The sequence below is a fragment of the Scyliorhinus canicula genome, chromosome 24 (assembly GCF_902713615.1).
Source record: "Scyliorhinus canicula chromosome 24, sScyCan1.1, whole genome shotgun sequence".
NCBI lineage: Eukaryota > Metazoa > Chordata > Chondrichthyes > Carcharhiniformes > Scyliorhinidae > Scyliorhinus > Scyliorhinus canicula.
This window is the reverse complement of record NC_052169.1, coordinates 9,965,844-9,992,950: the sequence shown is the minus strand read 5'-3', so window position 1 is coordinate 9,992,950 and position 27,107 is coordinate 9,965,844. Positions and strand designations below refer to the sequence as shown.

The 27,107-nt window shown below is 45.4% G+C and overlaps 1 protein-coding gene across 3 annotated transcripts in view; it reads right to left on the bottom strand.

The window, feature by feature from the left end:
- Window positions 1-544: 544 nt before the first annotated feature.
- Window positions 545-27,107, bottom strand: part of fam219b (family with sequence similarity 219 member B) — a 40,473-nt gene continuing 13,910 nt past the window's right edge. For 2 of the 3 annotated variants that reach the window (XM_038784110.1, XM_038784108.1), the window contains exons 2-6: window positions 24,910-25,012; window positions 15,721-15,811; window positions 10,519-10,596; window positions 7,768-7,822; window positions 545-6,071 (exon numbers count right to left, since the gene is read on the bottom strand). In XM_038784110.1, the coding sequence (XP_038640038.1) occupies window positions 5,913-6,071; window positions 7,768-7,822; window positions 10,519-10,596; window positions 15,721-15,811; window positions 24,910-25,012 (486 nt within the window). In that variant the 3' untranslated portion in view covers window positions 545-5,912. The remainder of the gene's footprint in view (window positions 6,072-7,767; window positions 7,823-10,518; window positions 10,597-15,720; window positions 15,812-24,909; window positions 25,013-27,107) is intronic. The other variant, XM_038784109.1, reaches the window with a different exon arrangement.

The following is a 27,107-nucleotide window of genomic DNA, read 5'->3' as shown; positions in this document are numbered from 1 at the left end:
TGGCCAATCCACCTAACCCGCACATCTTTGGACTGTGGGAGGAAACCGGAGCACCCGGGAGGAAACCCACGCACACACGGGGAGGACGTGCAGACTCCACACAGACAGTAGCAAGTTAGACTTCAGCGTGAAAATCTTGGGACTTTCCGATCTGCATGGTTTGCTACACAGTAAACCTCCTAGGAGCCAGCAATTCTTTTTTTATAGCAACTCTATGGTGGCACAGTGTTTAGCACTGCTGCCTCACAGCACCAGAGGCCCAGTTTCAATTCTGGCCTTGGTTACTGTGCGTGGAGTTTGCACGTTCTCCCCGTGTCTGGGTAGATTTCCTCCGGTTGCTCCAGTTCTCTTTCCCCCTCCCCCCCCCCCCCCCCCCCCCCCACAGTCCAAAGATGTGTAGGTTATGTTACGGGGTTAGGGTGGGACTGTGGACTTGGGTGGAGAGCTCATTCAGAGGATCGGTGAGACTCAGTAGGCCGAATGGCCTCCTCCTCCACTCCAGCGATTCGATCATTCTACAAACTATGACAAGCACAGAACAGGCTTAAGTCTTTTAAAGCGTTCTTTATTTTAATCTGCCATACCAATAACATACAAAAAAATAAATGCAATTTAATAAATTGTAGTTAAGTCTATGTATTGCACAGAAAGAATATTTAGTCTTTACACTTTGCATACACTGTGTAAACTGAAACGTTAACGATGGTTTTGGAACTCAAATGGCCACATGGCCCAGTGCATTTTCACAATCCGCTGGAGCGCCCAGAAAATATGAAACATACAGCATCACCTTCAATTTTTCTTAAATATATCCTCAATGTCCACATTCACAGAAATGTTATGGTTGAGCGAATGTACAAAACATTAAACCTCTTTCCACACATTTCTCAAACTGCCCTTTTCGGTTTTCTTTGACCATGACTTTCAAGTCAAAAGTGTATGTATACGGCAATGCGATGCGGAGGGTAGCTAACGACTTGAAACTGTGTCTTGGTAACCGACAGCCTGGCAGAATGCAACTGTGCATCTTTCCCCAGAAATGCTTTCTGCTTTGGTTCGAAAGAACGTATTCTTCCATCCTCTGGCTGTCTAATTACGAGCTCCCAGTTTGCAATTCTCCCAGTGGAATTAGGAGAGAACCCCTCAAGACACCCACGCGTACTGAATGCCATCAAGTGTTTTAGAATGAAACAACCCGGGTAGATTAGAATTTCTCCGTGCCAATCCTTATGAACAACCAAAAACGTATCTGCAGATGTTTGCACAACATTATTGATTGATTGCGGTGATCATAAGGCAAGACACTACCTATTCCTCCGCAAGTCGCCCCTTGTAGCACCCTGGGTACAAATTGCTGACATCACCCCTCCTTTTCTCCCCCTCTCTGGACGTTATGCTCAAGGGTACCGCTACGGTCTACAAAATACACACTGAAATAGCACTGTCTGCTCTGCATTATTCTTAAACAAGGGTATGCAATACTTTCCAAAAAACCCAATACAAATTTAAAGGGAAGCATGCTGATGAACTGTGCTACAAGATGCAATAAGGCCTGGAGTAACTGAGGCACAAATATGCAGTACATAATCGACCCCTGGGACAGGCAATCATCTCAGAGCTTTGAAAATGCATCTCGAGTCATATTAGGAAAGTGAACATGAAATTTTAGAGATTTCAACATGTTCTCCCGCAGAGGTCTGGAGAGCAGTGGTACATAGAGTTCAAGTGGGTGAATTAATTGAGAAAATTACTAACCCTCACTTAGGATTCCTATACAACTATAAATCGGATGTCTTTTTTCTTTGCTGCAAAGAAGCCCACATATCACAGCCTCCCTCAACCTAGTTCAAATATTTCTCTATAGTGATCGCAACTATTCAATATAAATTAACTTGTAACATGTGGCAGTCGCCATAATAAATAACTATAGCAGAATTAGAATTTAAAGAAATGTTTTGACTCCCCTAGATAAAGTAATTAAAATAGAATTAATGGATTCCTGCGACATTACTTACAAAAGTTGCTCAGAACAAACTCCTGATAGCATCTAAAGGGCAGGTCAGTGAGGCCAAGATTGAGCACTTTGGGAGGGCAAATACCAGTATTCTCTTCCCAATGCTGGTTAAGGGGGTAATCCATTGGTAGACGAGTTGACAAATGCATGGTTAGAACTCTACAATTGGGTGCCATAAACCTACGAACAAGGATAGGCTACTTATTAGGCTAGTGTAGCATCTTGTACACCAAACCCGAATAGCCAATAAATGCTTCTGACTTGATTCGCTACAGAATGTGATACTTGTTACCAGACAGTTCCAAAACTGTGGTAGCTTGGCTATGACTGAAACCAAACCTGGGAAACAACTAAATCAGACAATGGGTGAGCTATTCACACATATATTCATGTGGCAGGAGAGTTCTGTAGTGTTCAGGGTTTCTTACTCCAACAGACTTTGGATTCCCTGCCCCACCCACATTTCTACTGCAGCTTCCCAGCCCCAAGGGAGGAGGAATTGGGACAGCCTGCCCTTTTGTTTAACATTCAACAGCTCCCTTGACATAGCAGCACTCAATCTCAATCCTTCCAAATCCGCCAGCAGGGGTTGCAATTGATGTAACAGTTAATTCAAAAGTGCCTTTTCAGCTTGAAACTGGCTGAATCAATAGTCCATTAAGTAACTGCTTCACTGAAATCTAAACACAATAAACACTGCTATTTTCCTCTGAACTGCAGATGATATAAAGCCCATTGTGTTCATTTCAAGAATTCCAAACTTCGGCAATGCGAAAGCACGTACCCATGGCTTTGGGGCAGTTCTCCAAGTAAGAAATATTTAAGATATGATTTAGGACCTTCCAAGTGATCTGTCAGCATAACATGTTTGATTTATGGCTCAAGAAAGATAGCTAGAATTTACATTGCATGTGCTCCTTACATTATAGAGCCATACGCTAACTGTGTATGCATTAGTCTAGAGCAATTCTTTGGTGGGCTATTTCATGGTGTTAATTTGCTCGTCATAAATGGCATACACTAAAACAGCCCACAAATAATTGCACACAAATGCATTCATCGTTTATGCACTAATATTTACAGTGTAACCTCAAGGTCAGAGACACGAGATGCTGAGCACTTAATTATCAAGGCTGTGTGATGCTGTTTCATTTATTTCCCCTTAGTTTAAACATTAAGACTTTCAGTTTACTAGCTGCTCCTTAGATAGTTATTACAAGAGCTGCTGAATGCCACAACCCAAGATGCCCAAACACAGGGCATCACAGGTTTACACTCTAGACAAAAGTAACTTTGGTAATTTACAGGCAAACTTGTAAAACAGAAGAAAATTAGTGTATTGATGGAGCTGGACTCCAAGGAATTTTTTTTTTTTTTTAAATGTCCAGACTTCGTATCATTGCTAAACTAAATCAAGCAACTTAACTGAATGGGAGAGCATTGAAATATACAAGAAAACTCCACATCCCTAAAACAGGAAGCACAGCGCACGTGAATTCCAAAACTCTCTAATGCTAATAATAAATATTCCATTGCAGCTCCAGGGCAAGCAAGGAACTGATAGGTAGCCAAAGTGCAAGGGACTGAACTAGTACTTTAAACAAGCTCTTGATCCCCTATCCTAGCACGAAATAGGCTGAACCGTCACAAAGGTATTAAAAATATGCAATTTTAACCCAAAGCCTAGTTCAAAACAAGCAATTTGGAGAAGGTCAGCAGATAGCCTAATAGACAGGTAACATCCCATCACAGGATACGCCGTGGACATTCACTGTACAGATTTTTCAAGAGTAGAAAGCACATCCCTCTGAAACGTGGGCCAATTTCAATTGGTCCAAGTTCAACAATTAAATGGTCGCACATGTAAACACAACATAGCAAGATAGTCGGTAATGTGAAAAAAAAGAATCAAAGTGCATCGGATGTCGCTGTCTTCAAACCGAACATACCAGACATTCATTGTACAAATGCTCCCAGAACCTCAGAGCAAGTCCTTTTCCCAACTAATCGATTTCAGCTCTTACTGTGGTGGGATTGTAAAAGCCAATCTCTTTGAAATCACAGCCATTTTACACATTGTGGCAGATTCTATATGGTATCTAACTGCATAAAGGAAACAATTGCTCTGAAAACATTAAACATGCATTTGGATTGTGACAGGATGGAATAAACTAGACTGGATATCCTGCCCATTAAATCTCCATTACCATTCTCACATTATGGCCAGGGAAGAAACTTTTATATTCATAATATTTTCGGGGGATTTTATGGGTGCACCCGATCAATTATGGTCACAATCAGAAGACTGATTTTCACCCCTTCCCTCACCCTTTTCATTTGGCAAGTTATTATTAAGGGCAAGTAATCTGTTGTTGCCGAAAAGGCAGGGAGGCTGGCATGCTCACTGGACTATGCGTCTGAAAGGTTCAGCACTTGGGTAGCAAAGCACATTTCTTGTGGTAACCAGATCCAACAATGCCACGCTGTGCCAAGCTACATGTCAGGCTTACTTTGTCTGGCCGTCTCTGCCACACTGCACGAGGTTACTAAGAGTGCCGACAGGCTGCTTCCCGGATCCCAGTGAAAAGCACCGCCATTGGTGCGCAACAGAAGGGCGTCCTCTCAACTTGGTCACAGGTACCTCCATCCCATCTTCCTCTGCAGAAAGATCTCACCATGGTTCGGCCTCTTCTGTTAGATAACGTGACCAAAAATCTGGAACTTGCTGACTGGGGTGCAGTGAGCGAACAACCCCCAGTTTACTGTTCTACAGTGAAATATTTATGCAGTATAGAACAGTCACCGGGTCTCCAAGATGATTTTCAAAGTTCTAATGGGCTTTTCCAATAATTTGGATACTAAACATTAATGATGTCAATAAATAACCCGTGTTTACACCAAAACAAGAACAGTTTCTGGTCATATCTATATAGTGTGAACCTTTATGCAGTCGAGCGTTGTTCTGGTGCTGCATTCTACAATCTACAGCTGACACCTCATGCGTATGATCTACATACAACGACCAACGTGGTAGTATAGCTGCCATATAGGTTAGTTTCAGCACCTCTATTGCTGTCCGTTGACAGAAAGTAAGGCTGAGAGTTAGAACCTGTCACTTTTCCTCAGATTTTGTCCATCTTATCCCCCCTCTTTCCCAACCCCTCCAGCGATTTCCTCCCAATAATTTAAGGCAGTAACAGGGATATCGCTTTCGCCATCTTTCATTCCCAGCCTGCCCAGTAAACATAGTCCTGGTCTCGATGGGAATAAAATGACGCCACCTATTAAAATGCAACCCTCCCCGCACACATTCGAGCAAAATCCCTTTATCCAGCATCAGGCGTTAGCCTGCTTAACTTGAGCAAGCACCTTTCAAATTGCGTGGAAGCGTCCCATTCTAATATCTGACTCCGTAATTCACCCCAACCACCCCCAGTTACAATTTTGCGTCGGCGGATAAGCAAGGGGAAAAGTGGATTAAGTTAGCGTGGGAATTTCGTTCAATTATGCAAGGGGCAAAACGAGGAGCGTATTGTGGAGAAATTTAGCAACTGAGCTTTTAGTCTCAGTTATTATCTGTAACTTCAAGGACAGCATTACAGGTGTGAATGGCATATGAATAAAAGGGGCAGAGACCAAATTCAATCAGAGAGATCAGCAATTGCAATGACCACAGACTACATTTTTAAACAGAATCCTAGTATGTTAATATCATTTCCCAGTTTATAAATTTCTTCTTAAACAAGATCAGCCAAAATATATAATATATTTTATATATATATACACACACACACACATATACACACACACACACATCCTGTCCTTGTATGCAATGCTTAAAAAATTCAACTACCCAAAATGAAATTATCTTTTGACATGGTAGTGGAAGAGGCAGTGGTTACTGGACAGTACAAGAACTTTCGGCCTGGCAACAAGAACAGGCTGACGAGGTAACAGGTTTAGGAGGAATGAGGTCAAGGTCTTCGTCATCGGGTATCTCATCTAGGTGATAGCCGTCTTTCAGGAGCTGGCGGTTCAGGTCTTGATTAACTTGCTGCTGGAAGAGAAAGTCGCCAAGGACAAGTGAAGTAGGCGATCAAACAATCTCGCAGTCACAGAATGAGACCTTCGCGCAATGCATGAACAGTACACTTAACTAGAAGACGTAACTAGAAGAATAGGTGAGGGAGGCAGGAAACAAGGAGCAAGGATAAATGGGTCTTTTTCAGGGTGGCAAGTGGCGACTAGTGCAGTATCATAGGGATCAGTGCCTGGGCCCCTGCTGTTCACAATAGAGATCAATGATTTGGATGAGGGAACCAAATGTCACATTTCCGAGCTGGCTGGTGACACAAAACTAGGTGGGAATGAATGGGAGTGGTGAGGAAGATGTTAAGAGGCTTCGAGGTGATTTAGACAAGCTGAGTGAGTGGGCAAATACACGGCAGATGCAATGTAATGTAATGTGGAGAAGTGCAAAGTTATTCACTTTGGTCCGAAAAACAGAATGGCAGAGTATTATTTAAATGGTGATAGATTGGGAAATATTGATGTATAAAAGGACCCTGTCCGAGTACACCAGTCACCGAGAGCAAGCAATTAGGAAGGCAAATGGTATGTTGGCCTGCATTGCAAGAGGGCTGGAGGACAGGGGCAAGGATGTCTTATTGCAGCTGTACAGGGCCTTGGTGAGACCACACCTGCAGGTGTAATCCGCTTCTCTAAGAACGGATATCCTCGCCAAAATAGAGTGCAGCAGAGGTTCATCAGTCTGATTCCTGGGATGGCAGGATTGTTGTAGGAGAAGAGATTGGGTCGGCTGGGTCTGTATTCACTAGTTTGGGAGAACGAGAAGAGAGCACATTGAAACATTTAAAATTCTCACAGGGCTGGGCAGACTGGATGCAGGGATGGTTTCCTCAGGCTGGGGGAGCGGGGCTCTAAAACAAGGGGTCACAGTCTCAGGATACGGGGTCGGCCATTTAAGGGCTGAGATGAGGAGAAATGTCTTCACTCAGAGGTTGGTGAACCTGTGGAATTCTCAACCACAGAAGGCTGTGGAGGCCAAGCCACCGAGTATATTTAAGCAGGAAACCGATAGATTTCAAGACAGCAAAGGCGTCAATGAGTATGGGGAGAGAACGGGAGTATGGCGTTGAGATAGAGGATCAGCCATGTTTATATTGAATTGAGGAGCAGGCTGGAAGGGCCGAATGGCCTACTCCTGCCCCTCTTTCCTACGTTTCAAAGTAAATCAGCTGGGATCCCCCCCCCCCAAATTGCACGGCGAGTAGTACGTAGATAAGAAAAACTATTCTAAAAATTCTTTCAGCTTTATCGTTACCCCCTCAGACCAAGAGCTCTGGATTTAATAAGGGTGGAAGCATCCACCAGACATGAGCCAGTCGCAGCATGTGCAAGTTCAACCAGAGACCCCGACCCTTCGATGTTTCCTTTAGTGGGGACAGCACTGGCATCTTACTGCGCCGCCCTGTCCAGACTGTGGCCGTTAATTGTTTTCTCGAGCATCTTAAAAATTTTCATTCCGGGTGCTTTCTCTTTCCAATTGCCCCGCCGTTGGGTGGGTTTGCCTTGCGATGCAAACTTAACATGGCAGCTACCCAAATGTAAAAACGTTTTTTGTGCAGGAAGTATTAACTTCCTCGGATTCCACTAATGACAAGCTATCTAGTAAGATCAGCCTCCCGATCGGCTCGGCAATTGATGAAAAACAAGTGTGTCAATCAGCTCACCTCTGCAGAGGAATAGCCCGACGAAGAATAATACTTGGACTCAAATTCACCATCACTGGAAAGGAACACAAAGAAAACAGTTTACAATGAAGGAGTTTTATTAAACGTGACTTAGTTACATAGTGCCTTCCACAACCACAAATTAAGTACTTTTTTTTTTAATGAATATTTTCCCACAGCAGGATTCCCCCAAATGAAAATATAACAACGGGCGGCACGGTGGCACAGTGGTTAGCACTGCTACCGCACAGCGCCAGGGACCCGGGTACAATTCTAGCCTTGGGCGACTGACTGTGTGGAGTTTGTACAATCTCCCCGTATTTGCTCCGGTTTCCTCCCACAGTCCAAAGATATGCAGGTTAGGTGGATTGGCCGTGATAAATTGCCCCCTTTTTTCCAAAGCTGTGCAGGTTAGGCGAGGTTGCAGGGCCTAGTTAGGGTGGTCTTTCTGAGCCTTTGTGCAGATCAGATGGGCCGAATGGCCTCCTTGTGCACCGTAGGGAAATGATTCACGCGGCTTTGAGACACAACATTTAAAAAAGAGGGGAAAAACAAATATATATATACTATATATATATATATATATATATAAATAAAGTCCAGATAATTTGTTTCTTTGACATTGATGGAGGGATAGTATTGGCTGGGATTCCAATGATAACTCCTGTGCTCTTCTTCAAAATAGTGCAATTTTAGGTCCAATTAAAAAAAAAAAGAGTAGATTGCCCTCGATTTAACATCTTACCCAAAAGACAGCAACTCTGACAATGCAGCACGCTCACGACTGCACTGGAGTGTCAGCTTTGGGTTTTGTGCTGAAGTGCGACTTGAATGCACACATTCTGACTCGAGAATACTGAGGCCTAGATAGAGTGGACGTGGAGAGGATGTTTCCACTAGTAGGAGGAACTAGAACCCGAGGAGGACACAGCCTCAGACTGAAGGGACGATCCTTTAAAACTGAGATGAGGAGGAAATTTTTCAGCCAGAGGGTGGTGAGTCTGGGGAGCTCATTGCCACAGAAGGCTGTGGAGGCCAAGTCACGGAGTGTGTTTAAGACAGAGATAGATAGGTTCTTGATTAATATGGGGATCAGGAGTTATGGGGAGAAGGCACGAGAATGGGGATAAAAACATATCAGCCATGATTGAATGGTGGAGCAGACTCGATGGGCCGAATGGCCTAATTCTGATCCTCTGTCTTATGGCCTTGGGAGGCAGGTCATTATCAACTGAGTCACATCGGACACCACCAAGTGACACTATTAAATGAATGCATTCGGCTTAAAATGTTATCAAGAATATTCCAATCGCCTTTTGCTTGAGATTTGCTACAAAATTGGCCAATCCAAACTACAAAAATAAAACTTCTGTAGCATTTGCAAACGTCAATGGCACTTGCTTTGCACTGTGGAATTGTTATGTCTGCGAAGACAACAAGAAGTATTCTGAAGGAAATTAGGTGCAGTGTCCCCAGCACCCAAAAGCCCCAATCTGTCCCACACAGCAGAGTTTAGTGGCAGTGGAACATATAACAGCTTTCTGCCAATGGAACTATGCCTCAGGCTTTGATCATTTTAATAAAGCTTTCAAAATTAACCCTCAAGCAATTTCGGGGGATTCTTGACGGCCAGCAATACAGTGCTAAAGTCAGAGACTTTGTGTGTGATATGGAAAGTGATGTGGGACCTTATAAACCACATTAGGAATTCTTACCACAGGTCTCCCAGAACAGAAATGTCGTCATATTCTAGTTCACACTGATCCTCACGTCAAACTCACATGTAAAACATGAGCAACACAGTCCATGTTTCCCACATATATAGGATTAGCTGATCTCCAGCCAAGGAGCCCAATAGGTTACAACCAACCCAAGGATTGCTGGGGTTAGAGGAGGGGGTAGAAAATCCCACGGGTGCCAGCTGGAGCCAGCCATCCTGCTGGAGATGCATGCAGGTGGGTGAACGGCAGGGCAACAAGTTTCGCTTTTAATTATTTCACAGGTTAGCACTGGTGCCTCACAGCGCCAGGGACCTGGGCTCAATTCCGACCTTGGGTGACGGTGCGGAGTTTTCACTTTCTCCCAGTGTCTGCGTGGGTGCTCCGGTTTCCTCCCACAGTTCAAAGATATGCAGGTTAGGTGGATCAGCCGTGCTAAATTGCCCCTTAGGTGTCCACAGATTAGGTGGGGTTATGGGGGCGTGGGCCTAGGTAGAGTTCCCTTTTGGAGAGTTGGTGCAGTCTCAGTGACCTAAATGGCCTCCTCCTGCACTGTCGGGATTTTAGGAAGGATGTGAACATCAGTGGCAAGGCCACTGTTTGTTGCCTATCCCTAATTGCCCTCGAGGAGGTGGTGGTTGTGATGCCCTCACTGACTGAACAGCCTACAGCCATTAATTCACATGGTATAGTGGGCACTCTGATACCTGCAGCTCTGCAACCCTGTGAAGCCACACAGCAATAAGGTGAAAAGTCAAGGTGGAGAGGGGCAAAATGGTAGTTCATTGGTAATTTCTCCCCCGGTTCGGATTCAGAATCCAACAGGTTGTCAGCTGGGCAGTGAATCGCCCAGAATATTTTCTTCCTCTCAAGTAGATTTTAAAACGACCGATTAAATCATTTCCCAACGCATCTAATCTTTTCTCCGTTCAACCCAGGTGGCGTGCTCTTACACAGAGCTGCTAACCTTTCACTTAGACTTCTCAATTTGTAAAAAAGAAAAATCGATGGTTAGGATCGAATCCTTCCTTACCTGTCAGACTCTAAGGAGACTAAAGATTCATCCGGATTTTGTTTCAGTGCAGAGTAACCTTTATTGAATTTTACTAACCTATAATGAAAGAAGTGGCAAACAGAATTAAACTCGAATTAAACTCAAATTAAACGCAATTATTGAATGCAACTAGCACCGCTCGCAGGGTATAGCACTCGCCGCTTAGCTGTTCAAACAGGCTGTGTGCGTGAGAGGGAGAGAGAGAGAGAAAAAGAGAGAGGGGAGAGAAAGTGCCAACTCGGAGGCAAGGACAGCTGAGCCTTTCTGTATTATCGTTTCTCAAGGTTCAGCGACACCTTTGCAGCAAGCAAGAACAGCAGCTATAGAATCACAGAAATGTTACGGTGCAGAAAGAGGCCGTTCAGCCCATCGTGTCTGACCTGGCCAAAAAGTGAACAAAAGAAACTAGCTGCACCTGGTCCGTGGCCTTGCAGGTTCCAGCACTTAAAGGCAGGTCCAGGTACCTTGTAAATGAGTTGAGCGTTTCCGCCTCAACCACCAATTTAAGCAATGAATTCCAGGCACCCACCACCCACTCAGTGAAAAGGTGTTTCCTCGTGTCCCCTCTAATCCAATCACCTTAAATCTATGTCGCCCGGTAATGGAGCCCTCAGCTAGGGTGAACAAGTCCCTGCTGCCCACCCTGTCTCAGGCCCTTCATACTGGTGTTCAGTTATCACAGTTACAGCATTAACCACTGAATTCCAAGGGCCGGGAGCAAGACGGAAATCAGGGAATTGACGAGATTACAAAGGAAATTTTGGATCACTCCAGCTGGAGTCTGGAGTGGGGACTTTGCTGCATTTTGGGAGTCACAACAAAGAGGGGCCATCTGAATTTATAAAATAAAAAACTTAAGAGCACCTTTATTAATCTTATCGAGTTTTCGGCTTTATCTTTTGATGGTATATTAGAGAGGAGACGGACAAAAATGCTACTCAAACTAATCACTATCTTTATAGGAGGGAAATGCACAATAAAAGAACAAAGACCATTACAGCACAGGAACAGGCCCTTCGGCCCACCAAGCTTGCACCAATCCAGATTCCTTCTTTAGACCTACTACTTATTGCCCAAACAAATCTGTATCCCCTCCATTACCCACCCATTTATGTGTCTATCAAAATACATCTCAAACATTGCTATTGTGCCTGTCTGCACCACATCCAGTGGCAACATGTTCCAGGTACCCACCAGTCTCTGCGTAAAATACTTGCCGCACACATCTCCCTAAACCCCCCCCAACCCCTCTCTCGCCTTGAACCTGTGCCCCCTTGTAATTGACTCTTCCACCCTTGGAAAAAGCTTCTGACTATTCAGCCTGTCTATACCTCTTGTAATTTTGGAGACCTCAATCAGGTCTCCCATCAGCCTCCATCTTTCCAACAAAAACAATCAGGATTTATTCAACCTCTTCTCATGCCCAACACCCTCGAGACCAGGCAGCATTCTGGTGAACCTTCTTTGCACTCTCTCCAAAGCATCCACATCTTTCTGGTAGTGTGGTGACCAGAACTGCACACAATATTCCAAATGTGGCCTAACTAAAGTTTTACACAACTTGCCGATGAAGGCAAGCATGCCGTATGCTTTCTTGACCACCTTATCCATCTGCATAGCTACTTTCATGGAACTATGGACCTGAACACCCAGATCCTTCTGTATGTCAATGCTGCCAAGGGTTTTGCCATTTGCTAGGTAATTCACACCCAAATTTGATCTTCCAAAATGCATCACCTCGCATTTTTCCGGATTGTACTCCATCTGCCATTTCTCTGCCCAACTCTCCAAGCTCTGTATTCTGCTGTATTCTCAGACAGTCCTCTTCACTATCTGCAACTCCACTGTCCATCTACATTTTCCTCCAGATCATTTATATATTACAAACAACAGAGGCCCCAGCACTGATCCCTGTGGAACGCTACTAGCTACAGATCTCCATTCTGAAATACTCCCTTCCACTGTTACTGTCTCCTGTTGCCAAGCCAGTTCTGGAGAATCCAAAGTGGGCAGATTTTGGAAAATTGCAAGTTGCCAACTCTGTGAAAGATCAGAAGAAGTTTAAAATCCAATTGATTAAATAGTGTGCGTGCATTTTGAAGTGTATTGACAAAAATTTATTAGACTATAATTAAGAATAAAAATAGCGTTTTATTTGAGATCAATTGTAATTTGCAGAATAGCATTGATCCCAATCAGAATTTAATTGCAGTGAGGGTTGAAACAATCACGTAAGTATCAGAAGCAATTGTTTACCACTTACAACACTGAAAGCATCTATAATCATTTAGTGTCAACAAATGAGTAGCATTTGGAACTTCCCAAAATATTACTGGATGCCTGTTTAAAATGTTTTTTTTTTTAAATTATTACAGGAGGTTACCAGAGTGAATTGTCCTGTTGTCCACCTTCTGGGCAACTGCCCAACCTATCTGGAACTAATAACTGTGAACATTTAGGTTTACAAACCTGCCACTAGATTAAAACATGCTAATTCCTCTAACGCAAATGAAGTGAGTCATTCCTCTGTGCATACACTCAGCTGAATTTCTATATGACATGGAGGAGCCCAATGCAACCAGCACCCGACAGGGTCAGTTACACAATACCTGGGGTCACTCCCCCTGAAGGAGGATATATTTTTGTTTTTAATTTAGAGAGCCAAATTTATTTTTTCCAATTAAGAGATAATTTAGCGTGGCCAATCCACCTAGCCTGCAGATCCTTTGAGTTGTGGTGCCGAAACCCACACAAACACAGGGAGAATGTGCAAACTCCACACGGACAGTGACCCAGAGCCGGGATCGAGCCTGGGACCTCGGTGCCGTGATGCAGCAGTGCTAACCACTGCACCACCATGCTGCCCCTGAAGAGGATCTTTCAACAGGTAGTGTGAAACTGCTTTAAGCCCCGGCAAATGAGGTCTTATCAATCTTCAGTCACCTTGCAAACTTGTGTGCGCGGTATGGGGATCCTTTAAAAACAAAAGTCAGTCCTATGTTCACAGCCATAACTACTATTTTCCTCCTCCAGTGACCCCAATGTACCGTGGTGGAATGCAAAAGTGCAGCATCTAATCCAAATATGGCCAGCTTCTAAACATCCATAACTACCGTAACAATCTCATCTTATAACAACTTCAGATTCAACTTTACATTCTCAGAGACAGTCCTTAGAAATAGCTGCGTTATGGGAGGTTTGCGAGCCTGGGGGAGTTGGAGGAGAAATTTGGGCTCCCCCCGGGGAACATGTTCAGGTATCTGCAGGTAAAGGCATTTGCTAGGCGGCAGGTGGAGGGATTCCCTTCGCTTCCCACGAGGGGGGTGAGTGACAGGGTGCTTTCGGGGGTCTGGGTCGGAGAGGGGAAGATATCTGATATCTACAAGGTTATGCAGGAGGTGGAGGAGGCGTCAGTAGAGGAGCTGAAAGCTAAGTGGGAGGGGGAACTGGGGGAACAGATCGAAGACGAAACATGGGCTGATGCCCTGGAGAGGGTTAATTCTTCCTCCTCGTGTGCACAGCTTAGCCTCATCCAATTCAAGGAGCTGCACCGGGCCCACATGACTGGGACGAGGATGAGTAGGTTCTTTGGGGGTGAAGACAGGTGTGTCAGGTGCTCGGGGAGTCCAGCGAACCATGCCCATATGTTCTGGGCATGCCCGGCACTGGAGGAGTTCTGGAAGGGGGTGGCGAGGACGGTGTCGAGGGTGGTGGGATCCAGGGTCAAGCCAGGATGGGGACTCGCGATTTTTGGGGTTGGGGTGGAGCCGGGAGTGCAGGAGGCGAAAGAGGCCGATGTGATGGCCTTTGCGTCCCTAGTAGCCCGGCGAAGGATCTTGCTACAATGGAAGGATGCGAGGCCCCCAAGCGTGGAGACCTGGATCAATGACATGGCGGGTTTCATTAAGCTAGAGAAGGTCAAATTCGCCCTGAGAGGGTCGGTACAAGGGTTCTTTAGGCGGTGGCCACCTTTTCTCGACTTTCTGGCTCAACGATAGGGTACGGGGACAGTAGCAGCAGCAACCCGGGGGGGAGGACGATGACTATGTTTGTTTATTTAATTTAAATTTATTTTTAAGTTCTTTTGTTGTTCATTGGGGTTGGGGGGGGGGGGGGGGGGGATGGGATACATGCGCCGATACGGTCTGGGGGTGTTACAGTTATTATGGGTTATTTTGTTGCATTTCATTGTTTGTCGTTATGTTTTATATTTTCTGTAAAAAATTCCAATAAAAATTATATTTTTAAAAAAAGAAATAGCTGCGTTGATCGGTCAGATGAAGGACAACAGGACTCCCTACTTCAGGGAAATCCTGCTCCATATTACAATTCTAGTAAGAGTAGCGTACTCTGTGTTAGCCTCCAGTTCGCTGTCCATTATCCTTCTTTACTAAGCACTTTGGTTAAATCAATTTGAACAATTTATGCAAACAATTAAAACATTCTGAACCAATCAAGTTGGTTTGCAAGGGGGGTGGGGGCTGGAGAACTAGTAGAGGAGGAACTTTGGGGGTCTACATTGTTGTTCAAATCAAAGCGTATGTAATGGCCCACAGGAAGGGAACACATATTTTATGCAAAAATACAGATTTCCAAATTTGTCAACACCCCCACAGCCCAAAGATGTGCCGGGTAGGTGGACTGGCCACGCTAAATTGCCCCTTAAAATTGGGGGGAAAAATTGGGTACTCTATATTGTCACAGGCATCGATAGAGGTACCCGAGATGAGAGTCACTATACCCAAATGCTAAGGGAATAAGTATCCTGGAAAAGTTTATTAATTTTTAACCTCTGCTGACTTGTGACTTTTGGTACAAACGCATTTTTTTTTTTAAACATGGAGGTAAACGCATCACCCTGAGGCCATGATTTCTGACCCAGTCAAAAAAACACACAGAAATCTTTCACGTGAAGCAAATGAAAGTGCAAGTCTGAAAACGTTTGGACAAAGATCACTGAAAAATCCAGCCATCTGCAAAGACCCGCAACCAGGATCTGGAGCAAAAATAGTGGATCGCGGACAGCAACCCCCCCCCCCCCCCCCCGCAACCAAACCCCCCCTCCCCAAAAACCAACCCCCCCTCCCCAAAAACCAACCCCCCCTCCCCAAAAACCAACCCCCCCTCCCCAACCAACCCGTGACACAAGGAGGGATAAAGAAGCGCAACCGCATTACTAACCTTTTCGAGCCCGATTTAGGCTGATGCAAGACTGGGCCTCCCGTCATACCTTTCTTCTTCAGGGCTTTCTTGGCTAATTCCCGATGCTTCTCTACAAGAATCAACATACAGCAGAATTTAATTTGAAGAACGGCACAGTGCTTCAGAGAGAAAAAAAAAGCCATCAGCTACCAAGACTTGGGATTGGAGCAGAGAAAGCCAAATTCTAAATGCGAGGGGACAAAAAGGTTGAGGTAATCTTATCGTTAACACGATCAGGCAGGCCATCAGCACAGTTCGATTCCCGTAACAGCCTCCCCTAACAGGCGCCGGAATGTGGCGGCTAGGGGCTTTTCACAGTGACTTCATTTGAAGCCTACTTGTGACAATAAGCAATTTTCATCTAATTTTCATTTCAGCAACTCAAGATTGGATTAGGCGAACCCACTATTTGCTCATTCAGACCCGATTTTGCATGACTGATGTCACATGTGCAACACCTAAACTTCGAACAGTATTTTTGGCCATGAATGAATTCAATCTATGATCTTTGAACGCTAGCAGCAAAGGGTGTAATTCTCTTTGCAGTCTCCAGACAGGTTTCCAATCTTTTTGATTTGTTTTCCTTAGCTAGCTTGTTTTCCTTTATTGAACAGTTTAATAGCCTTGCTCCCACCACACTCCGATTAATCACCCGGTGCTGATTTCTTGGGGGGAAAAAACCAAATTCATCTGAATGGCCTTCAGTAAAGCTACAGTGATTTATAACTGCGAAACATCCCATAAATGATCCCAGAACTCTGGCTGAAGTAGCGCAAGTTTTTTCAAATTGGTCTTTTCTCCTGGGAATGCTCCCTCAAAATATATAATTGGCCCTTTTCTAACCCGATCTTGGATAAGATGACTCATACCCTGGCTTGAATATGTCCATTTTTGGACCACATTCCATGCATTGCAGAATGGGACTTGGGAGGCCCAGAACTTCACACTGCACCGCTCAGCTTCACAATAATTGAAGCCTCTGCACTGAATCTGCAAGTTTTAAAAAGGGGAACATTCTGACTAATTCACACAAGTTCTGTACAGCTATCTCAAAGCTGATGAGACAGGCCTGTGACTCGCTGACACCACAAGGACATTGCCAGTGACTCCCTTCATCAATCACATATTTCCGCCCCCAAAAAAAACCCAAAACCCGATTGATTATGGAGCCAAGGATGGTAGGTGGAGCCAAGACACACATCCAGCCATGATCTGACCGAATAGCAGAGCAGGCTCAAGGGGCTGAATGGCAATAAAAGTAGTAGGATCATAGAAACTAGTGGAGGCCATCCAGCCATAGCACCATTTTAAATAAAAATTTATCTGCTTTTAAGGCTTGCACTTCACAAATTCAGGATGTCCCAAACTGCTTTATAGCTAATTATGAAATTCTCAACTGTGGGTCACTGATTTGGGGAAATGCTGGAGCCAACTCCACCGTAGCTGTCCCTCGATTCGAGGGTGACATCTATTCTGTGCCACTAATTTCGGCCATAGGTCTTCACAGAATCATAGAATTTACAGTGCAGAAGGAAGCCATTCGGCCCATCGAGTCTGCACCAGCTCTCAGAAAGAGCACCCCACTTAACCCCACACCTCCACCCTATCCCCGTAACCCTACCTATCCTTTTTGGACACGAAGGGCAATTCAGCACGGCCAATCCACCTAACCTGCACATCTTTGGACTGTGGGAGGAAACCGGAGCACCCGGAGGAAACCCACACAGACACAGAGAACGTGCAGACTCCGCACAGACAGTGACCCAAGCCGGGTATCGAACCTGGGACCCTGGAGCTGTCAAACAACTGTGCTAACCACTGTGCTACCATCCTGCCCTTAACGGCCATGTGACTAAATGGTCGATTTCCAACCTTCAGGTATTTGGGAATATGGGGCAGGGCATCCAACAAGGTAGTAGGGTCCTGAGGGCAGGATTTGCTTCCTTTTCTTTCCTCGTCGTCGCAGTTCAGCCTCATCATTAAAATGTTCGGACTCAAAAGCGTGAGGCCGCTTGATGGACTAGTTGTCACCATTTTGAACGATTGGTAGAAAGCTCCTCCCAAGGTCAATGCTACCACACTTCAAGGAGAGCTTCAGAATGTCTTTGAAGGATTTTGTTTTGCTTCCCCTGGAACACGTCAGTGGAGGGTTGATAGAACCGGATTTAACAAGGGAGATGCATTTTGGTTTTCCACAACACAGTGTTCAGGTCCACTGAAGTTGATTTTGCAGTTTTCTTTAATTACTTGTGGAGCTGGCTTCAAGAAGCACACTAGCGTTCGTTCGACGGTCCTCACATTGAATCCAGAAGATGGGCCAGAGGTATTACTGATTAAATGTTTCTAGTTCTCCTATGCCTCGCTGATACACAGCCCAGGTCCCACTGCAGTACAGGAGTGTGGTGATGACAACTGCTCTGTACACCAGGGCTTTTGTTGAATTGCGGAGGTCTTTGTTGCAAAACACTCATTTTCATAGTTTGTAGAATGCCGAGACGGCACAGCTGATCCTCAAGACTGAGCGTTTGAGAGGAGTACCTACAAAGGTACGGGAAATGCTCAGCGGAGTCTGCAAGTTCTCCCAGTGTCTGCGTGGGTTTCCTCCGGTTTCCTCCCACAAGTCCCGAAAGACGTGCTGTTAGGTAATATGGACATTCTGAATTCTCCCTCTGTGCACCTGAACGGGCGCCGGACTGTGCAACTCGGGGCCTTTCACAGTAACTTCACTGCAGTATTAATGTAAGCCTACTTGTGACAATAAAGATTTTTTTTTTTTTTAATTAACCTGGAATTGTTTCCCAAATGGCACAGTGGGTATACCTACACCTCAGGGACTGCAGCGGTTCAAGAAGGCATCTCACCACCACCTTCTCATAGGCAACTAGGGATGGGCAATAAATGCTGACCGAGCCAGCGATGCCCACATCCCGTAAAATAAATGTTAAAGTTCCAGAGTCTCTCCTTCAACATATATGGGAGATGGAATATTTGGCTGACCAGTTGTGGGTTGACACAAGAGATTTATTTTGGCAACACTCAAGGGCAAGCTACGGTTTTCGTATGCAGATTGAGAGTGACTTACACAGTGGCCAACAACACTGCAGTCACACCAAAACTCCAGATCAAGTATGCTTGTGGTGGTCAGTTTAGTTTTGAGAGGAAGGCAGCTGGGTTTAGAGAATTTTCCATTTAGACCATACTTAATAGGGACACCAGAGGGCAGCTGATCTCCAGTGAGGTGAATAGCCACTGCCAGGAAGATTGTAAATATTATTGGACTGTTCTGAAATAAAAGGGCAGCCAATTTGCACATAGCACTGAAATAATCACCAGAGAAACTGCTTTCATGTTACTCAATCTGCTAATTAAGGGTTAAATATTGGTCAGTACATCTGTAGAACACCTTTGCTCTTTGAATAGTGCCTTGGGAATCTTTAATATCCACTTTACGTGGTTTAATGTCTTATTTAAAAGACAGCGTTCCCTACAGTAGAGCACTCCTTCAGGGCCACACGGGACTGTCAATCTGGAATAGGGGCTCATGGGTTTAATGACCTTGATTCTACAGCGTTCCGACTCAGAGGCAACATCACTACCCACGGAGCCATGGTGGCAAGAAACTGGACAGCTCCCATTGCTAACGATAGGTCCATCTTATTCTCCCCCGAATTGGAGTTTGCTGCTTTCTTGTCAGTTTGCCACAATGCTAAATTCAGCATCATCAGCGATGCAGGTTTTCTTTTTCTGCTCTTGCCACTAACTTTTTGCAACATAGAACACTTTAATTTTGACGCACAGAAATCCCAGACGCAGCACAATCCACAGTCCGCGCCCCCCCCCCCCCCCCCCCCAAGTCTCACCAGGAACAGCCCCCACCCCACTAATCCCACCCCACACTCCCTCACTGGTTTAAACCAGGGGATGGTTTAGCTCACTGGGCTAAATCGCCAGCTTTTAAAGCAGACCAAGTAGGCCAGCAGCACGGTTCGATTCCTGTACCAGCCTCCCCGGATAGGTGCCGGAGTGTGTCGACTAGGGGCTTTTCACAGTAACTTCACTGAAGCCTACTCGTGACAATAAGCGGTTTTCTTTTTTTCTATTTTCTGACGCTGTTCTGCCCGTGTGTCCCTCGTTTCTTTCTCCCAGAGTCGGTCATCCTGCTGTTAGCAAGTAGCAAGAATCGGAAAAGCTGCATCTCTGGGACTGTGAGGACGGTTGTCAGTGAATTGCCAGCCAGGTTTTATCAAGTTCTCCTACAACATTGCAGCGACTTCCTAATTTCTGGCAATGAATCTGTAACACGCAGTATCAGCTGCCTGCTCTCCAACCTATTCCATTATTTTGCCTGCATGGCTAGGCTGAGCAACAAGAAATTTGATATTAAAATATATTTTTGAATAGTATTGGTTTTCCAACAGCACCAACCTTATTGCTTTCTTAATTTGCAAAACAGGAGGACTGGGCTAGGAGGAGCAGGCGGGTGGGCACAGCAAGCTGCGATGCACATTAAGGAAACTGCAATCTGGTGATAGAAACAGTAGAGAGAGAGAGATAAAGGGAAAGAGGGAGAGAGAGTACAAAGAGGAAAGTACAGCATGAACATTGTTGAAGCATTATAAGTGATGAGAATAGTACTGAAAGGGGTGGAACAAACAAGCTTCTGAAAAGAGGAATAAAAGGTAGAAAATGCGAGAACGGAATAGCGGCGCAGTGATTAGCACTGCTGCCTCACAACGCTGAGGACCCAGGTTCGATCCCAGCCCTGGGTCACTGTCTGTGTGGAGTTTGCACATTCTCCCCGTGGTCTCACCCCCACAACCCAAAGATGTACAGGTTAGGTGGATTGGCCATGCTAAATTGCCCCTTAATTGGAAAACAAAATAAATTAAAGGTAGAAAATGCAACTACATTCTGTGGTAGTGAATTCCACAGATTCACCGCTCTCTGGGTGAAGAAATTTCTCTTCACCACAGGTCGTAAAGGTTTACTCCTTATCCTCAAACAATGACCCCGTGTTCTGGACTCCCCCGCCATCGGTAACATTTTTTCTGAATCTACCTTGTCTAATCCCATTTAAATTTTACAACTTCCTATGAGACCCCCTCTCACTCTTCCAAACTCCAATGAATATAATCCTTTCAGACTTGGCCTCTCATTAGACTTAGTCTCTCCTTCTATGACGCCATACCTGGAATCAACCTAGTAAATGTTTGCTGCACTCCCTCCATGGAAAGAACATCCTTCCTCAGGTAAGGACACCAAAACTGTTCACAATACTCCAGGTGTGGCCTCACCAATGCCCTGTGCACTTGAAGTAAAACATCCCTATTCCTTTACTCAAATCCTCTCGCTATGATGGCCAACATACCATTTGCCTTCTTTACTGCCTGCCGGACCTGTGCGTTTACTTTCAGCGACTGATGCACGAGGACACGGAGTTCTCGCTGAGTAGCCACCTCTCTCAATTTACACCCATTCAAATAATAATCTGCCTTCCTATTTTTGCTACCAAAGCGGATAGCCTCACATTTATCCACATTGTACTGTAGATTATTAATCTGCACTTTACTATTCTCAAATGCTAATGGGTGACTGAGCAGTTCCAGAATGATCTGATTTTTTCCTTACATTTCTAGCTGGTGTCATTATACAAGTAATCCAGAGATCCAGGGTAATGCTCTGGGGGCGTGGATTCAAATCCCACCATGGCAGATGGTGACATTTGTAATCAATAAAAATCTGGAATTAAAAATCGAATGTTGACCATGAAACCATAATTGATCTTTGTAAAAAATCACCCTGTTCACTCATGCCCTTTAGAGAAGGAAATCTGCCATCCTTACCCGATCTGGCCTATATGTGACTCCAGACCCACAGCAATGTGGTTGACTCTTAACTGCCCTCTGAAATGACCGAGCCAAGCCACTTGTTCAAGGGAAATTAGGGAAGGGCAATAAATGTTGGCCCAGCCAGTGACCCACGTCCAGCATTCTGATTCATGAACAAGTATATTTTTAAAACTTCTTGTTTTTCTTTTCATCTCTTCCGATAAACTGAGGGTCACAAACTAGAGAAGGGACGTTTCCTGAAGGGAAATATGAATCCGGGGAGGACAGTTTCAAAGCGAGCAGCAAAGCAGGGTTTAGACATTTAACCTCATTTCTTCTCCTTCGATTGGACCAACAATCTTAGAGGCAAAACTCTTAGCATTTGTTGTACTTGAGGAAGGGAAATACCAGCCATTATTTACACTATTGATTATATACTCCAAACCTGTTAGTCGCAGAAGGCCTCGAACATATTGGTAAACACAGTGCGTTCCCTCTCAGGAGCCACCTTGGTGCAGGCGTAGATGTGGAAGAGAGGCAGGCAGCTGGACCGCACACCACACATGGACCTGTGGAACACCACCTTGGCTTAGCCTGGGGAAGACCCACGAGGGGATTTTCTAACTTTCCCTCTCCCAGCACACCCTACCCTCACCCGGCCTCCACTCGCACCAAGTAGCCAAGGATCAAAGTTGAGATTGTGCAGAGCAGCATTGGTCCCAGCCACCGGGTTGAGAGGAAACTCTGCTCCTCCAGCCCTGGAAGCAGGATCCTAATTTACATTGGAGACCTGGTTTCTTCCTGTCCGAGACAGATGTCACATTTCCCAGTGCTTCTTGCTAATTCGAGGACTAGCAGCTTCTCAGTCCCAATAACGCCACCGGGAGCAGTGGTCACTGCTGGGACTGCAGCACGTCCCAGATCAGCGACCTGGTGCACAGGTAGGTGGGGTCTGGGATCACTGGGTCCAATTAAGCAGATCCCGGCGAGGCTGGTGAGGGGGACAATCACGAGGATTATGGAGGCCTTCCATCGGGGGCATCAGTTTCTGCTGGAGTACTTCCCGTGGGAGACAGGGTGCCCAATCAGGAATAAAACAATACAAATTTACTCCCAGGACAAACAGACTAATCTTTCTCTGAATGCTTGCTGTATTGGACATGTTCTGACGATTTAAAGTAGCCTTTCCCTTATGCAAAAATGTCTTAACTTGGGTGATTTTTAAAAAAAAAAATCAATTCTCTGACAACACTTTCCACTACCACTGTGAAGGAGAAGAGGAGCATCATTACAGTTTGAAGTCCTTTGAGGCACATTTTGCCCCCATGGAAAGAACTTGCACATAAGCTCTGATGAAGCGTGCTTTTTAAGCCAACACATGGTAGACACAACTGAAGGTATTTAAAGCATGAGAAGTAGAGTGTCTCAGGACACCAAAACAGCACAGCGGTTAGCACTGTTGCTTCACAGCGCCAAGGTCCCAGGTTCAATTCCCACTTGGGTCACTGTCTGTGCGGAGTCTGCATGTTCTCCCCGTGTCTGCGTGGGTTTCCTCCGGGTGCTCCGGTTTCCTCCCACAAGTCCAGAAAGACGTGCTTGTTAGGTGAATTGGACATTCAGAATTCTCCCTCAGAACAGGCGCCAGAGTGTGGTGACTAGGGGATGCGCACAGTAACATCATTGCACTGTTAATGTAAGCCTACTTGTGACAATAATAAAGATTATTTATTTAATAGGAAATTTATTAAACATCTTTGGTTTTTCAAGACAGTTCATACTTTGGAAACATTATCAGATATCGTTGGGGGCTGGAGAAAGGCATATTAAAATCAGAGGACAGATAAAGGGAGTCAGTCAAGTGGCCGAAGGGAGTTGACCATTGCCCTCATCAAAATGACAGGGTGCAGAGAGATGGTGCTTTTAAATTTAGACAATCATTGAAGCAGGCTAGTGTTGGCATATTCTGCACTTTTGTTTTTTTTTAATTTAAAGTGCCCAAATGTTTTTTTTTTCTAATTAAGGGGCAATTTAGTGCGGCCAATCCACCTACCCTGCACATCTTTGGGTTGTGGGGGTGAAACCTATGCAGACACGGAAGAATGTGCAAACTCCACACAGTTAGTGACCCGGGGCCAGGATCGAACCCAGGTCCTCGGCACGGTGAGCCCCCATCGCCCAATTCTGTACTTTTGTAAACTGTACCAGTTGTAAGGAATCTTCCATCATACTCAAAACATTCTGTCGTCTGCTGAATAAGAAATCAAACCCGAGATTGTCCCCATCTAGTGTTAACTCTTCCATCTTCAGGAAGACCGAACGTGTACACGTCCAGAACGTGTTTGATTGGCAAGACTCCTGGGTACCATCAGCAAACCAGGAGTAAACCTCCGAAAGTCAGCAACCAGACTGCTGACACCACACAGCCGAAGTATATACTTGCTGCAGACTTCAATACTTGGCACAAAGCAACATTGTTAACTCCCACGTTTCCCTCCCCGTCACACACTGCACGCATTGGGACACGTCGTTGTGCCTTCATGGGCACTCGGTAAAAATCCTGGAACTTTCAAGCCATCACAATTGTGATGGTGCCAACACCAGGAGCACGAGCACGGCTCAGAAGCGCAGCCCACAGCCATGCTCTCAGGGCAGGACAATAACCGCAACCTTGTCAGACACCCTCATGCATTCACAGATTGAATAAAGTCCCAAATTTGGTTTCCTGCTGTATCCAACTAATTGCCAATAGAGGCAAAGTGGTTTAAAAAATATCCATCGGGATGTTAAAAGGAGATTGGCACCGCAACTGCTCCCTCTTCTTGTCTGCATGTCCTATTGCGTTTCACTTAAACAGTGTTTTATATAAGACAATAGCGGACTCTTTTGCCAAACCCTGCAGACTGATTTCATATTGGGTAGTGGGGAGGGCGGGTTTAATTCACAAAGGCTTCCATTCATGATCATTGGTGCTCCATGTTGGGCAATACTGGTGAGAAAATTGGCTGACAAGAGGGACAAAGCTGGTCTGCCAATCACTCCATGGCGGATTAGCATGCTGGCTACATCAAGACTCAGGCATGGCGAATGATCACTTGGATGCAATACCAGAGGGCCACCAGCACGAGTGAAGGTCACACAAACGCTCATGCGAGTGACCATATGGGCACGATACTGGGGGTCTGCCAGGACCAAAACCATAGGCCTCAGCGCCAGGCCCAGGAGGAAGAAAACTAGAGTGTGCGCTATAAGATGTAATGTCAGCAACCTGTGCCACTGTACAGATCGTCCGCTGGTCATAGTGACACACAAGAGACAGCTGATCAGCTAGCTCGTGACTCACGTAATTTGAGATGTATCGAAGATGTTCTGGTGGCGGTTGAAGGCAGCTTCCTCCTCTCTGGTATCTTGAACACACTCTCATTTTTCCAGCTTTTGCTGTGACCCTTAATAGGAACAGAAACGTAAAAATAGAAGATCATAAGAAACAGGAATCGGCCATTCAGCCCCTCGGGTCGGTCCCCATTCAAAGATTGTGACTGATCCAATTGTGGCCTCAAGTCCACTTTCTCCTGTGCATCCCCCACACCCCCACTTATTGTAATCTTTATTGTCACAAGTAGGCTTATATTAACTGCAATAAAGGGACTGGTTTAGCACAGGGCTAAAGAGCTGGCTTTTAAAGCAGACCCAGGCAGGCCAGCAGCACGGTTCAATTCCCGTACCAGCCTCCCCTAACAGGCGCCGGAATGAGGCGACGAGGGGCTTTTCACAGTAACTTCATTTGAAGCCTACTTGTGACAATAAGCGATTTTCATTTCATTTCAAAGTTACTGTGAAAAGTCGCCACATTCTGGTGCCTGTTCAGGTACACAGAGGGAGAATTCAGAATGGCCAAATTGCCTAACAGGCATGTCTTTCGGGACTTGTGGGAGGAAACTGGAGCACCCGGAGGAAACCCATGCAGACACAGGGAAAATGTGCAGCCTCCACACAGACAGTGACCCAAACGGGAAGCGAACCTGGGACCCTGGTGCTGTGAAGCAACAGTGCTAACCACTGACTCTCTCATAATCATGGAAACAGTTTTGAATGCTAGCTGATTAGAGAATTCCAAATATGATCACCCTCCGAGAGAGGAAATTCCTCCTCGTCTCCATCTTACTTCCAAATTGTTACCCCTGGTTGTGTATTCCCCATGAGGGGACACATTCTCTCAGCCTCCACTCTGTCAAGTCCTCTCGGGACCTTGTATATGTTTCAACAAGATCACCTCTCATTCCTCTAAAGTCCAAGGAACATAAAGCCAACCTGCTCAGTCTTTTCTCACAAGGCGATGATCTGGAACATGCCAGCTTAAAGGTCGGTGGTAGCAGATTCAATTATAACTTTGAAAAGTAAACAAAAATACAGGGCTGTGGGGAAAGAACAGGGAGAGTAGGACTAACAGGATAACATTAAGAAACCCGCCATAGGCATAATGTGCCATACAGCTCCTCTCTGTGCTGTACAATTCTAATCTCCAGCAAAAACTTGATGCAAAGGTTAAAGTGAGACCAGTGGGCATCGAACATGTGCGCGTGTCACATTGGGGCAGTGAATGCATCAAAGATGTCAGGACACATGTTCAATTCTAAAAACAAACCAGTATCAAGGGTCAAATGCTCCACTCTGCACAGATACGTGCTTTAAATCACGGGTAGCAAATGTTCCTCGGTGATCCAGCATTCCTTGCTGGATGCCCAGGGAGATTGGGGTCAGGGCAAGCTCAAAATCCGCAGACACGGGTGAGGTTGGGGGGGTCTTTAAGGAAACGAGATGTATTCAGATAAATCACCTGCCAGAGAGAGGGGCAAGTCATCAATTATGACAAAATAGTTCATTGTAAAAGTACAAGATAATAATTCAGTCAGCTACTATATCCAGTTAACTAGGAAAGTGGGAATGGCTGCTTTCCATTTCATACTGGTTTGATTTTTATATCTATCTATCCATATATTAAATGTCTCTGGCCCACAGTACTTCATTTGCAGTTGCCATATTCTTGTCCCATCTTTGTGTCAACATTTTCCAGTTACAAATTCCTACTGAGCACATGGTAAATATCCATATCAACTCATCAATTCCACCAGTGATAGCTCAGTTTTACATCTCCAAACTGTCTCTAGTCATTGGGGTGGCACGATTGCAGTTGGTTGTACTGCTGCCTCACGGCGCCAGGGACCCAGGTATGATTCCGACCATGGGTGACTGTGTGTGGGTTTACCCGTTCTCCTCGTGTCTGCGTGGGTTTCCCATGGGTGCTCCGGTTTCCTCCCACAGTGCAAAGATGTGCAGGTTAGGTGGATCGGCCATAATAAATTGCCGTTGCGTATCCAGGGGTGTGCAGATGAGACGGGGTTACAGGGATAGGGCGGGAGAGTGCACTTTCAGAGGGTCGGTGCAGACTCGATGGGCTGAATGGCCTCCTTCTGCACTGTGGGGATTCTATGACTCTGTGAAACTCCTCAGACCGTAGTGGAAAGAATCCTCTATGCTGCA